At 42.5% G+C, this 14,977-nt stretch overlaps 2 protein-coding genes across 2 annotated transcripts in view; both read right to left on the minus strand.

The window, feature by feature from the left end:
* The window catches only part of LOC115532283 (C-type lectin domain family 6 member A-like), a 32,882-nt gene that overhangs the window by 1,185 nt on the left and 16,720 nt on the right, over window positions 1-14,977 (minus strand). The window lies entirely within an intron of this gene.
* LOC115532282 (CD209 antigen-like protein C) lies at window positions 5,041-6,682 on the minus strand. The gene has a single exon (XM_030341952.1). It carries the CDS (start codon window positions 6,678-6,680, stop codon window positions 5,739-5,741), a length of 942 nt encoding a protein of 313 aa, XP_030197812.1. The 5' UTR covers window positions 6,681-6,682; the 3' UTR covers window positions 5,041-5,738.

Below are 14,977 nucleotides of genomic sequence, written 5' to 3' on the forward strand. Positions count from 1 at the left end.
ACATGTGCTTGCAGAGTCACTGTGTATGGTAAGACACATCCTGTTTTCTTAGTAAGTGGTTCATGCAGTGCATCACTTATGGTCATGAACGTAAGGTTGATCAAAAGGACCAAAATAAACATCAAGACATTTTTCAAACACACATTTGAGCCATAGGTCTAGGCTAACTGTTAATTAATGGCTGTGTCTGTTAAAGGAGATCATTTGAGAGACTTTGATGATGTTATTGATGTCCACTCCAGAAAGAAATTCCATGTTCGTGCCCCCCCCTTAAGTTAGAAAGCAGATCCCCCCCTGGCCTACCAGGTGGGGGATCGGACAGGTAGGCCGTCTAATCATTAATTTGGCCCGAGATAAAAGATTGGACGGGCTTATTGTAGTCCTGCAACATCCCAAGATGTCAGATTTCCTTTATTATAGTCGGCGCCTTCGATTTATTTATCGGTCTGGATGTACAGGATCAACAATAATGAGGAAAAAATGCTTGATGGTGGACGGTGGCAGATGGTGATCATGGAATATAAAAAGCACTCTGATTGGCTCAGGATATAGCCAATGAGGCACAGTCAATCAACAGCGTTAGGAGAGAAGATTAGGGTTAGATGTCACAATTTGGCCACAACTTAAGGGTTTACATATTACATCGATGACCCTTGACCTGTGATAAGCAGCTGCAGAATGTCCATGTTGCACACTTGATATTGTTTCACATTGACTTGGAACAGAATAACTCGTGTCTATACCAAAGTCAAACTCAACCTTCTGCAAAAGTGATAAGTAATATATAGAGAACAGATGGCAAAAGTAAGAGGTACACATTTGTACGATCATTTGGCAGATGCTTTTAACAAAGCGTCCTAACAATAATGTAACTGCAGTAATGAAATAAACACGAGTGCCGGAAATGTTAGTAGTTTTATTCTAGGCACCGTGCGAGGTGTGTGTGTGTGTGTGTGTGTGTGTGTGTGTGTGTGTGTGTGTGTGTGTGTGTGTGTGTGTGTGTGTGTGTGTGTGTGTGTGTGTGTGTGTGTGTGTGTGTGTGTGTGTGTGTGTGTGTGTGTGTGTGTGTATGCACACACTGTAACGCAAGTGTTGCATACTTCTTTGTTACTTGGATAACCATTCTGCGGTTGGTGTTATGGCGCATAACATCTAGGGTTCTCTGACGTCTCTGGTATTTCCACAACGAGGCTCGTAGTGGGGGTTATCTCAGTTATGGTTGAGAAGGAATTGGGGGAAAGGAACTTTGGCTTTGACTCCCTGAAGTACATGAACCGCGACATGGAGGAGAAAGGGATTGTTGCACGCGATTGGGGCGGTGGTGCGTTGGGGCTGCTCCGGTGGGAGACAATCGCGGTCAACAATCGAGGGCAACAATCCCTTTCTTCTCCATGTCGCGGTACATTCTACTTCAGATTGACGTGGAAGTGGAAGAACCAGAGACGTCGGAGAACGCAAAGCAGTCGTTTGAGATTCATAATATCGTCTGGACGCGCAGACAGCTTTTGGCCCTGATAATATATATTATATGATATAGATATCTATGTATAATATGATATTATTTTCATATAGAGCTCCAGGACTCCCGCCGGAGCACACGGAGTGTTCTAGAATATTTATAGAACACGGTCAAAAGCTGTTTGCGCCTCGCCATGGCGATACATCCACTGTAAAAAGAGCACATGGTACCATGGCCGCAAGCTTCTCATACCCACACCCCCAACCCCCACCTCGACCCGCCTCTAAAAAATGGTACGTTTGTGGAAAGCTCATTTTTGGACTGGCTCGTAGTGGCTGTAATTCTGCATCAAGGTTGAATTTCTTTAACGTCTTCAAGAACTGTATTAGGGTCCCCCTAACAGCTATATAAAAGCATTCATAAAGTAGCATGCCATGGGATCTTTAATAAAATATCAGCAAAACATATTAATCAAGAGCTAATTTGATAAAAGGTCAAATTCACGACAGCAACCACAGCTGAATGGGCACTACATTTACAGTTGAAATGCAATTGACTCTGTATGTGTGAGAATGCATATGTTCCCTCAAAAGCTTTTCTTCAGTAACTTGAAATTAAGCTTCTATCATTTTGAATTGACCAGTAAGGGGGCAGACTTGTACTGCTTATAAAATGATTCTCTCTGAACAATACTGTTCTATCTGAACACTGTAAAACCACTAGACAATTCATGGATGTTTTGTAGTGAGTTACATTGTGACAAAGTCACGATACAATTAAACAGAAAAAACATTAATTAATTAGCTGAGGGGACAAAGGCAAAGGCAGCAAATGCAGCCCTAGATAGAGAACTAGTGTGGTTTGCAGCAACTGAAAACCAGCCAATGACTGTCATGACCCTTTCATCTCTTAACCTCAGCCTCCAACACCGAGAGCAACTGTGGAAACATTAAAAAGATAATGTACCAAGAAAAGCATCTATGTACAGCTCCTGTAATGACCAGGGAAGTCTCCTTTTAAGGAGATAACACCTTGCAGCCAATCAAAGCTCTTATCGAGTGGCTTAACAAGTATGAAACAAAACAACAAACGTCTGTTGGCATTAAGATACAAAAAATAATTAAAGCAATCAATCAGTCAGACAAAGAAATGTTTTCATCCATCATTTTATTAAATGATTTTCACAAAGCCCCCAGTTTCTGGCTTCACAGCTCTAATCTGTCCATTTAAAGTTGAGCTTCTCTCTGACCCTTCAGCAGTTCACTGTCTATGATAAAACACATCCTGTTTTCTTAGTATGTGGTAAATGCAGCCTATCACTTATGGTCATAACCACCATGAGGTTGATTGTTCGATACACATTAAAAGGACCAAAAGACACATCAAGACATTTTTCAAATACACATTTGAGCCTTAGGCCTTAGAGCAACTCAGGATCGGATTAAAAGACCTACCTTTTTTTTATTGAGTCCCAAAGTAATTAGATATCAGGTCAATGCCTGTTCAAGGGGACCAAGTCCAAACTTAATCCAATGAATAAAATATCAGCAAAACATATTGATCAAGAGCTGCTTTAATAAATGTCAAATTCACTACAGCAAACACAGCTTTATGGCACTACATTTACAGATTCGATGCAATTTATTCTGTATGTGTGCGAATGCATATAAGCATTATTTACCTTCGAAAGGGTTCCTTCAGTATCGCAAAACTAAGCTTCTAGCATTTTGAATTTACAAGGTCTTGTTTGACCACTAGGGGTCAGACTGGTGCAGTTTGGAAAATCAGTCTCTTGTAGCCGCTAAAACAGTTCAAGTGCTGCAACAGGACACAAGTCTTCGTTTCTCTCTGAACACCGCAGAACTAGATAATTTATACCACCACTTGGTGTCAGACTTCTACAGCCAACCGGTATCACGCTTTTTTTGTTACTCCCGGTATCATGAATTGAAAGTAACAATTCATCTGTTGAAAGTCCCCTGAAGAAAAACTCAATCTAAGTTACAAAGCAGATATGCGCCCTTGTCTACCAGGTAGGTAAACGGACATGTAAGCCATCCAATAATTTAATTTGGCCCTTATTAAATGATTGGGCAAGCTTAGTATAGGCCTGCAACATCCAAAGATGCCCCATTTTGTTCCTTTATTTTTTCTGAGCATTCGATTCATATATTGATTTTGGGATGTTAAGAATATAGCCAAAAGATGCTTCGAAAATAAATTGCCTATCCTAGCATTAACATGGCATCGCTCGCTTCAATTCGTTTTTCCACCAACGACAAAAAAGCATCTTGTGAAAACTTTGTTGCTTAGAAAAGCAAAAGTATATAAAAAAAAACGTTGAAGATCCAACAACGTCTGAGCTCAAAGTCTATTGTGTTTGTGTCCAAGTGACCGCTGGGAAACCGACGTCGGAAAGAGAACGCTCCCCACATCCCCGAGTCCTCCGCCTCCGTGGAGGGCGTGGTCCAGGGTTACCACGGTAACATGGCGGCGGCTGCTGTTGTGAGGGTGTGCTGCATGGACATAATAAAGGATGGACCACGGATTGGAAAATGGCCGCCCATCGTAAGCGTTCGGAGGCGTTCTACGCATAGCTGTAGACCATACTACACTGTCAAGTGTAGTAGGCCTACGGTGAAGTTGTAGACACTGAACAGAAATAGTATGTACTAAGAATTCGGATTCAGCGTTGGTGTTTTGGGAAAGAGTTTAGCTGGCCGTCAGGGTATTAGCAGAAATACCGAGGACGGCACACTATGTTTGATGATCTCCTATTGTAATACTTTTCTGGTCATAATTTCTTATTAAAGGTTGGGTATGCGATTTGCGAAACGCCAGCAGATTTTGAAAATACACAACTCAAATGGTCCTACCCCCTCTCCTTCAACGCTGACTCTGACTCCACCCATTCCAAGTACCTGGACGCGCAATCATGCACGAGTGCTGTGATGTGATCATCTGGAGGCCTTCCCGTTTTCGGTAACGCCCATTCTAAGGCCGGGAGAGAAAAGGTAACAAATGAGATGGTTGGGAGAACAAAGGGGAGATTTTTTCGTATGAACTATCACTTCTAACGGGTGTACCACATACTAGACGATGGCCCTTGACCTAAACAGCTGCAGAATGACCATGTTAATGCTGCACATTGGATAATGTTTCACTTTGACATTGAATAGAAAACACGCGTCTACACCAAAGTCAAACTCAACCCTCTGCAAAAGTGATAAAGAATATATAGAACAGATGGACCCAGTAGCAGGAAATGATTTGTACAATCATTTGGCGGATGCTTTATCCAAAGCGCCTCAACAATAATGTAACTGCAATAATTACAGATACATGAGTAGTGACTGAAACATTAGATTTAAGATGCCCCTGTTCTAAGCAGTGGCGGCCCCAGAGGGAATTGAACCCTGGCACTAGATGAGCGACCCTGGATCAGATTAAAAGACTAAACCATTTTCTATTGAGTCTCAAAAGTAAAAAAATAAAAAAATATCATTGTCCCTTTGAACAATGTCTGTTCAAAGGGATCAAGTCCAAACTAAATCCAATTAATAAAACATCAGCAAAACATATTAATTTTCAACATTTAATAAAAGGTACAATTCACTACAGCAAACACAGCTGAATGGACACTACATTTACAGATTCAATGCAATTTACAAATGACTATGTGTGAGAATGCATATGTATATATGAACCTTTAAAAGTGTTCATTCAGTAACGCAGAACTTAGTGCAAACCTACAAGCCGATTCAGACACAAGGACACAAGTCTACTGTTGCTCTGAACACCGTAGAACCAACAGATAATTAATAAACAAGTGTTTTATAGTAATCACACTACATGGTGACAAAGTTGAGATACATTTCAACGGAAAAATAATTAACTAATTAGCTGAGGGGACAAAGGCCAAGGCAGCAAATACACCCCTAGATAGAGAACTAGTGTGGTTTGCAGCAACTGAAAACCTGCCAATGATTGTCGTGACTATTTACCACCTAACCCCAGCCTCCAACCCAGAGAGCAACTGTTGCAACATTGAAAAAAATTATGTCACATGGGCAGCATCTATGTACAGCTCCTGCAGTGACCAGGGAAGTCTTCATGTCGTCTCCTTTTAAGGAGATATAAAACCTTGCAGCCAATCACAGCTCTGATCGAATGGCAGAACTCAACAAGTATGAGAAAAAACAACAAATGTCTATTGGCATTAAGATATAAAAGATTGTCAAAGAATCAAATCAGTCAGACAAAGAAATGTTTTCATCCATCATTTCATTAAATTGTATTCACAAATCCCATATCTGTTGTCTTCACAGCTTTCATCTGTCCATTCAATGTTGGGCCGCTCCCAGACACTCTTTAAGCAGTTCTTGTCCTTGCCACCATCAGGTTTCCCTCCACTCCAGGAGGGGCTAGCCGCTGACAGGACGGTCCCATCAACCCATCTCCACATCCCTTCACTGGCCTCATCTGTCGCTCCGAGCCAGATGTGACCGCCGAGCCATCTGTTAATGTAGTCCATCTCCTCTTTACTGTCCACGACCACCAGATCTGCTCCGTGGACAACACAGAACTCCCTACTCTTATTCCAGGATCCGCTCCATGCAGTAAAACTGTAACATTTACAACCAAACTTATACCAACCACCTGCACAGTCCTGTTTACAAAGCAGTGAGTCTCTCCGCTCTGTCACATTCTTCTGCCTTTGGAGAAGTTGCTGCATTTCTCTGTCCATGCTAATGGTCTTCTCCAAGACGGTCTTGTGTTGCTCTGTCACATTCTTCAGCCTTTGGAGAAGTTGCTCAGTGTCTCTGTCCATGCTTACGGTCTTCTCCAAGACGGTCTTGTGTTGCTCCGTCATATTCTTCAGCCTTTGGTGAAGTAGCTCCACGTCTCTGTCCATGCTTACGGTCTTCTCCATGATGGTCTTGTGTTGCACTGCCAACCCAACCAGTCCAGCCAGCAGGACAACAGACAGCAGGACCAGAAGCACCACCACAGCCCTGATCGGACACCGAGGAGGGCTCACAGGGTCCGGCTGCTGACTGCTTACTGTTCCCAGAGTATTGGAGGACTCCTCTGTCCCCACATAGTCCTGGTGTTGATCTCTGAGGCTCTCACTGGTAGCGTAGATCTCCACTATCCTCTCCTCTCTCTCTCCTTGTGTGTTCCTGGCCATGTTGGGCATGGTGTAAATATCCTCAGCCATATTCTGATCTAAACTGTTTTCAGAGTTTCTTATCGTCCTACCCCTATGAGTGCCTCGTCTTTCTGTGCGTTTTGAAAGCCAGCATGTCAAAGTCTTAACACCTACTTTGATCAAACAGGAAGTATTTTAACCAGAGGGTACTTGCTACATGTGTTTGCAGGGTCACTGTGGTATGGTTAGACACATCCTGTTTCTTAGTAAGTGGTACATGCAGTGCATCACTTATGGTCTTAAACGTAAGGTTGATTTGTTGATCAACATCAAAAGGACCAAAATAAGCATCAAGACCTTCTTCAAACACACATTTGGGCCATAGTTCTTGGCTAACAGTTAATTAATGGCTGTGTCTGTTAAAGCAGATCATTTGATAGACGTTGATGATATTATTGATGTCCACTCCAGAAAGAAATTCAATGTTTGTGCCCCCCTTAAGTTACAAAGCAGATCCCCCCCTGGCCTACCAGGTAGGTAGACAGACAGGTAGGCCGTCCAATCATTAATTTGGCCCGAGATTAACGATTGGACCGGCTTATTGTAGTCCTGCAACATCCCAAGATATCAGATTTCCTTTATTATAGTGGGCGCCTTCGATTTATTTATTGGGTCTGGATGTAAAGGATCAACAATAATGAGAAAAAATGCTTGATGGTGGATGGTGGCAGATGGTGATCATGGAATATAAAAAGCACTCCGATTGGCTCAGGATATAGTCAATGAGGCACAGTGAATCAGCAGCGTTAGGAGAGGAGATTTGGGTTAGATGTTGCAATTTGGCACGTGTATTACCACAACTTAAGGGTTTACCACATATTACATCGATGACCCTTGACCTGTGATAAGCAGCTGCAGAATGACCATGTTGCGCACTTGATATTGTTTCACATTGACATGGAACAGAATAACTTGTGTCTATACCAAAGTCACACTCAACCCTCTGCAAAAGAGATTAGTAATATATAGAGAACAGATGGCAAAAGTAAGAGGTACACATTTGTACGATCATTTGGCAGATGCTTTTAACAAAGTGTGTGTGTGTGTGTGTGTGTGTGTGTGTGTGTGTGTGTGTGTGTGTGTGTGTGTGTGTGTGTGTGTGTGTGTGTGTGTGTGTGTGTGTGTGTGTGAATGCACACACTGTAACGCAAGTGCTGTACACTTCTTTGTTATTTGGATAACCATTCTGCTGTTGGTGTTATGGCGCATAACATCAAGGGTTCTCTGACGTCTCTGGTGTTTCCACAACAAGGCTCGTAGTGGGGGTTATCTCAGTTATGGTTGAGAAGGAATTGGGGGAAAGGAACTTTGGCTTTGACTCCCTGAAGTACATGAACCGCGACATGGAGGAGAAAGGGATTGTTGCACGCGATTAGGGCGGTGGTGCGTTGGGGCTCCGGCGGGAGACAATCGCGGTCAACAATCGAGGGCAACAATCCCTTTCTTCTCCATGTCGCGGTTCAGTCTATTTCAGAACGACGTGGAAGTGGAAGAACCAGAGACGTCGGAGAACCCGACTCAGTCGTTTGAGATTCATAATATCATCTGGAGACGCAGACAGCATTTGGCCCTGATAATATATATTATATGATATAGATATTTATGTATAATATGATATTATTTAGATATAGAGCTCCAGGACTCCCGCCGGAGCACCCTGAGTGTTCTAGAATATTTACGGAACAAGGCCAAAGGCTGTATGCGCCTCGCCATTGCGATACATCCACTGTAACCACGAGCGCATGGTACCGTGGCCGCAAGCTGCTCAGGGCCACACCCCCAATCTCCACCTTGACCCGCCTCTAAAAAAAGGTATGTTTGGGGAAAGCTCATCGTTTGACTGGCTCGTAGTGGTACTGTATTAGGGGCCCCCTAACAGCTATATAAAAGCATTCATAAAGTAGCATGCCATGGGATCTTTAATAAAATATCAGCAAAACATATTAATCAAGAGCTGATTTAATAAAAGGACAAATTCACTACAGCAAACACAGCTGAATGGACACTACATTTACAGTTGAACACACATACAGTTGACTGTATGCATGGGAATTCATATGTACCCTCAAAAGCTTTTCTTAACTTAAAATTAAGCTTCTCGCATTTTGAATTGACCACTAAGGGGTCTGACTTGTACTGCTTGTAAAATGATTGTCTCTGAACACACTGTTCTATCTGAACACTGTAAAACCACGAGACAATTCATGGATGTTTTGTAGTGAGTTACATTGTGACAAAGTCAAGTTATATTTAAACAGAAAAATAATTAATGAACTAGCTGAGGGGACAAAGGCGAAGGTAGCAGAAGCAGCCCTAAATAGAGAACTAGTGTGGTTTGCATTAACTGAAAACCAGCCAATGGCTGTCATGACTCTTTACCTCCTAACCTCAGCCTCCAACACCGAGAGCAACTGTGGAAACATTAAAAAAATAATGTGAAAAGAAAAGCATCTATGTACAGCTCCTGCAATGAACAGGGAAGTCTTCATGTCATCTCATTTTAAGGAGATAACTCCTTGCAGCCAATCAAAGCTCTTATCGAGTGGCTTAACAAGTATAAAACAAAACAATGAACGTCTGTTGGCATTAAGATATAAAAAATAATCAAATAAATAAATCAGTCAGACAAGAAATGTTTTCATCCATCATTTTATTAAATGATTTTCACAAAACCCCCAGTTTCTGGCTTCACAGCTCTCATATGTCCATTTAAAGTTGGGCTTCTCTCTGACCCTTAAGCAGTTCGCAGTTCGGGCAAGCAGAGTCACTGTGTATGATAAAACACATCCTGTTCTCTTAGTAAGTGGTAAATGGAAAGTAATTTCATCTATTGAAAGTCCCCTGAAGAAAATACTCCCCCTAAGTTACAAAGCAGATCTGCGCCCTTGTCTACCAGGTTACCCTCGTTACAGTACGGTATGCCGTGAGTGATGCGATGCGCCCGTTTGCTGCGTCCTCCTCCCGGGGTCTGAGCTGTGACACCTCCCCTCCCCGATACCCTTCCCCCCTCCCACATGTGTTTGTAATGTTTTTGATATGTTGCTTACGTGCTTAGGTGTTTTTTTTTGCTAATCCCTACACCAGGGCTATTCAACTTCCTTAACAAGTGGGCCGAAAAGGAAAACCACTGGGGGTTCATGGGCCAAACAGAACTACGTGAATGAATCGCTACAAATAAATCGTACTTAAAGTAGTGTTAACTTAATATATATAGTACTAATACATTGGAATAAACTTGTCAGACGCATTCTTTCCTTCTTCACTTTTAATCGTATCATTATAAAAGATTTTGTTCTCACATATTTTGGACACGTATTTAGAATTAAACAATGTTGTTTGAATCATCACAAAACAGAACTACTGTACATATGAGACATTTTGAGCCAGTGAGTCAGTGAGAAAGATTGCACTGCCTTGTTTGCCTAGTTTGCTCATCCTGAGACACTCATGCAGCTTCTCATAGGTCATGGAGCAAAGTGCCCTTGTTCTGACGGCATTCATATGAGAAAAGCTAGACTCGTGACGTATCGGTTGAGCCAAACATTGTCAGAATAAGTGATGCCAGTTCCTGATTGTGGGGTACTGATACTGGCTAGTATCACCGGCTACACACAGAAACCTGATTTGCATGCAACTATGTTTCTCCTTTATTTTATTTTTTTCATGCAACCTCTTGCGGGCCATAAAAAAATTAAGAGGGGCCCATTTGGCCCACGGGCCACTAGTTGAATAGGCCTGCCCTACACTGTGCCCCCCTTAGAGGAGCATAGTTTAGGTATTCACTTTTTTTCCACTCGTTACCCTCTTGTTTAGCTTTTTTATTTTATTTTCTAAAGAAGGCAGCATGTTTCTTATCAAACGAGAACCTGACAGTCTCTCCGTCCTGTCTCCCCAGTCCCCACACTGTCTTTTATGTTTCTTGGACGGAATGTAACTGGTAATTTCGTTTCTCTGTAACATGTGCAATGACAATAAAGTTCTATAATGTAAGCCATCCAATAATTTAATTTGGCCTAAATTAAATGATGCAAGCTTAGTATAGGCCTGCAACATCCAAAGATGCCCCATTTTATTAATTCATTTTTTCTGAGCATTCGATTCATGTATTGATTTTGGGATGTTAAGAATATAGCCAAAAGATGCTTCGACAATAAATTGCCTACCCTAGCATTAACAAGGCATCGCTTCAATTAGTTTTTACACCAACGACAAAAAAGACAAAAAAACATCTTGTGAGAACTTTATTGCTTAAAAAACAAAAGTATCTATAAAAAAAACGTTGAAGATCCAACAACGTCTGAGCTCAAAGTCTGTTGTGTTTGTGTCCAAGTGCCCGCGTGGGAAAACGACGTCGAGAGGAGAACGCTCCCGACATCTCCCGAGTCCTCCGCCTCCGTGGAGGGCGTGGTCCAGGGCTACCACGGTAACATGGCGGCGGTGGCTGCTACCAGGTCCGTGGTGTGAGGGTGTGCTGTGATCATCTGGAGGCCTTCCCGTTTTCGTGAACGTCCATCCTGAGGCCGGGAGAGAAAAGGTAACAACTGAAAAAGAATCATCACCCCATGCGAGGCGAAGCTTTGCTACAATATCTATTTTGTATGTCATTAACCTCACAGCATAATTTTCTAAGTCATATTTTAAGGTTAATCTTTTATTTAGCGTGAAAAAAGCCTGTGCCAAATAGATAAGTTAGGCAGATGGTGATTACGAAAGAGAGAAAGAGTGGTCCTTCTGGCCCGACGTCCCCCAAGTAGTGGTGGTTGAATCTGAGTCAATCGGATTCAATGATCCGAATCCTTACATTCACCCATGAGTCACGAGTCCGTGGTCTCAATTAACCCGAATCTTTCGGTTCTGGCTGCTACGGACGACATTATTAAAACAATGCACGAATGTCATCAAACTGTAGGTCTATAACAACATTAACACATCCGTTTTTCATCTGCATAGTAACTTAGATTAAGCATACGGACTCGGAGCTGCCAGCTGCTTGGTTGAATAAGAACTTCCTGTAGACAGAGCTGTACACAGATCCAGATCCATAGACTGAGCGAATTCATGGGTCGGATTCGTATCCGGTTGAGTGAAACACTAACTCAAAGGATTCAGATGAAATGGGTCTGACTCGTATCCGGCTGGGTGAAAGACTAACTCAAAGGACTCAGTTGAAATGGGTCGGACTCATATCCGGTTGAGTGAAAGACTAACTCAAATTACTCATATTGAATGGGTCGGACTCATATCCTGTTGAGTGAAAGACCAACTCAACGGACTCATACTAAATGGGTCGGGCTCGTACTGAATGTAAATCGTTAAACTCTTTGGTTACAAAGGCATTATTTTACGAGAGATTGTATTCTAAAATGAAAATAATATTCCTTTCCAATATCAAATATGTTCCTTATCAGCTCGTTGACAGCTGAGTTAAACCAAAACCATTGACGTTATTTTGGATAGCCTCTTGAAATTTGTTTATTGCAAACATGAAAATTAATTAAATTAAGTAAGAATAAAAAATAAGTATCTATTCACAATTTCCGAAATTACATATTTAATTCTGATAAGCTGCCTAACCAGCCAAGACTATCATGTTACAATTTGTTCAATGTATCTAGGCTTACTGTGTGTATCTAGGCTTACTGTGTGTGTGTGTGTGTGTGTGTGTGTGTGTGTGTGTGTGCGTGTGTGCGTGTGTGCGTGTGTGTGTGTGTGTGTGTGTGTGTGTGTGTGTGTGTGTGTGTGTGTGCGCTTGCGTATTTCCCCTGGATATCCTCAAAACTGCATTACAGTGGTTTGCTGTGAGCGTGCGCATTAGGCACTAGGGAGTGGGCTGCTGGGCTCATTCAGCGACAAAATTTCAACTGAATCAGATTCAAAGGACTCAAAAGATTCGGATCTTTTTAGTGATTCACTCAAAGGACTATGAATCTTCTAAGTGAATCGAAATTCCCATCACTACCCCCGAGTCCATGGTTACTACGGTTACATGGTGGGGGTGTGCTGTGATCTTCTGGAGGCCTTCCCGTTTTCGTGAACGTCCATTCTTACGCCTCGTTTCCACATACGTACATTCTCGTATGCGTTCCAACCGTCTCCGACCGAAAGTCCATTCATTCCGATGTGATTCTCTGTAATGTCCGATTTTCCTTCGAGACTCCTCCCCTCCGTAAAATTTCTGTCCGGTATGTCCGTAATATACGTTAAAAAAAAAAAAAAATTCGCCGTCGTTTTACGGAGATACCGTATGAAAGTTTTTATGTTTTTCACAAAAAGTGTAAGTACCTGGCAGGCCAACTCCTCGCCGATCTCTTTCCAAGCCTGGTTGGTTTTGTTTTTATCTCTGTATCGATCCTCATGTTCCAAAGTACCGGTCTCCTAAAAACGGCCATTATCATACGCTCCCCCATCTTTTGTCCCTAAATAAATTCATGTCCGTACGTAAAACACTAGCGACTCCTTCCGTAAATTTACGGAAGCACGGATACGAAAAACATACGTATGTGCAAACGAGGCGTAAGGCCGGAAGAGAAAAAGTAACACATGAGGTGGTTGGGAGAACAAATGGGAGATTTTTTTGTATGAACTATCACTTCTAACGGGTGTACCACATACTAGATCAATGACCCTTGACCTAAGCAGCTGCAAAATGACCATGTTAATGCTGCACATTGGATAATAGGGCTGGGTATCACTAGGTACCCCACGATACGATACTATCACGATATTTTACCCACGATAACGATAATATCACGATACAGCGATTCTGCGATTATCGATATATTGCAAGAAATTTCACCCACGATACATCACGATATCTGTGTCACTGAAGAAATTCAGAATTTATTACAAAAACATTTTATGCAAAGTAACAGAAAATTAGAAAACAAAATAAATGCAGAAAACATTTCATTGCTTAGTTTCATTCGCTCTGTTTACAGTGGATGTATCGCAATGGCGAGGCGTACACAGCCTTTAGCCGTGTTCTGTAAATATTCTAGAACACACGGGAGTCCTGGAGCTCTATATCAAAATATTATCATATAGCCTACATAGATATCTATATAATATATATTATATCCGCCAAAAGATGTGTGATCCGATATTATGAATCTCAAACGACCGCGTTGGGTTCTCCGACGTTCCTGGTTCTTCAACGTCCTCATAAATGTGAAGTAGACCGAACCACGACAAGGAGGAGAAAGGGATTGTTCCCGAGCAGCGCTTAGGCACCTCCGCCTCCGGCGGTGGTCCCTCAGCGGGTCTCAAGCTGGAGACATTCGCCGCCAACAATCCCTTTCTCCTCCATGTCGTAGTTCATGTTCTTGAGGGAGTCATAGCCAAAGTTCCTTCCCCCCAATTCATTCTCAACCTTGGCTGAGATATCCCCCAATACGAGTCTCGTTGTAGAAATACCAGAGACGAGAGTCCGACAGAACGGTTATCCAAATAACAAGGAAGTGTACAACACTTGCGATACAGTCCTGGAGCTCTATATCTAAATAATATCATATAATACATAGACATCTATATCATTTAATACATATTATCACGGCCAAAAGCGGTGTGCGCCTCGAGACGATATAATGAATCACAAACGACTTTGTCGGGTTCTGCGACGTCTCTGGTTCTTCCACTTTCACATCAACCTGAAGTCGACTGAACCGCGCGCTGCCGGCTGCCGGCTGCCCGCTGCCGGGCGATGGTGCCTCGCGGCAACCGGCGGCATGACGCAGTTCATGTACTTCAGCCAGTCAAAGCCAAAGTTCCTTTCTCCCAATTCCTTCTCAACCATGGCTGAGATAACATAACCCCCACAACAGTCTCGTTGTGGAAATACAAGACACGTCAAAGAACCGACAAGAAACACTTGCGTTACAGTGTGTGTATTCACACAAACACACACACATGTGGCGCTCGCACGGTCGAGTCTCATTGGCGGGCCAACGTCTCTGGGCGGGCCAGGCAGAGTAAGGGGAGGAGCTGAGATTCCTGATGACGTCAAGAATACAGACATTCCAAATCAGCGCACTTGAGCCTCCGTTTTTTCAAAGGCGAGCAGAACAGCTAGTGCTCGTTTTACACCAAACGCAAGTTTTAGCAATTGGGGGACCATAGGCAGGCTAGGGGAACTCATTTTTATGTTAGAAAACCTCATAAAGTGAGATTTTCATGTCATGGGACCTTTGAATATCGATATTTGGCGTCAGCATATCGATAACGTCCCGCAAGACGAAATATCGCGATATGTCGCAGTATCGATATTTTGGCACACCCCTATTGGATAATGTTTCACTTTGACATTGAAT

Source organism: Gadus morhua, chromosome 19, assembly GCF_902167405.1.
Source record: "Gadus morhua chromosome 19, gadMor3.0, whole genome shotgun sequence".
In the NCBI taxonomy this organism is placed as follows: domain Eukaryota; kingdom Metazoa; phylum Chordata; class Actinopteri; order Gadiformes; family Gadidae; genus Gadus; species Gadus morhua.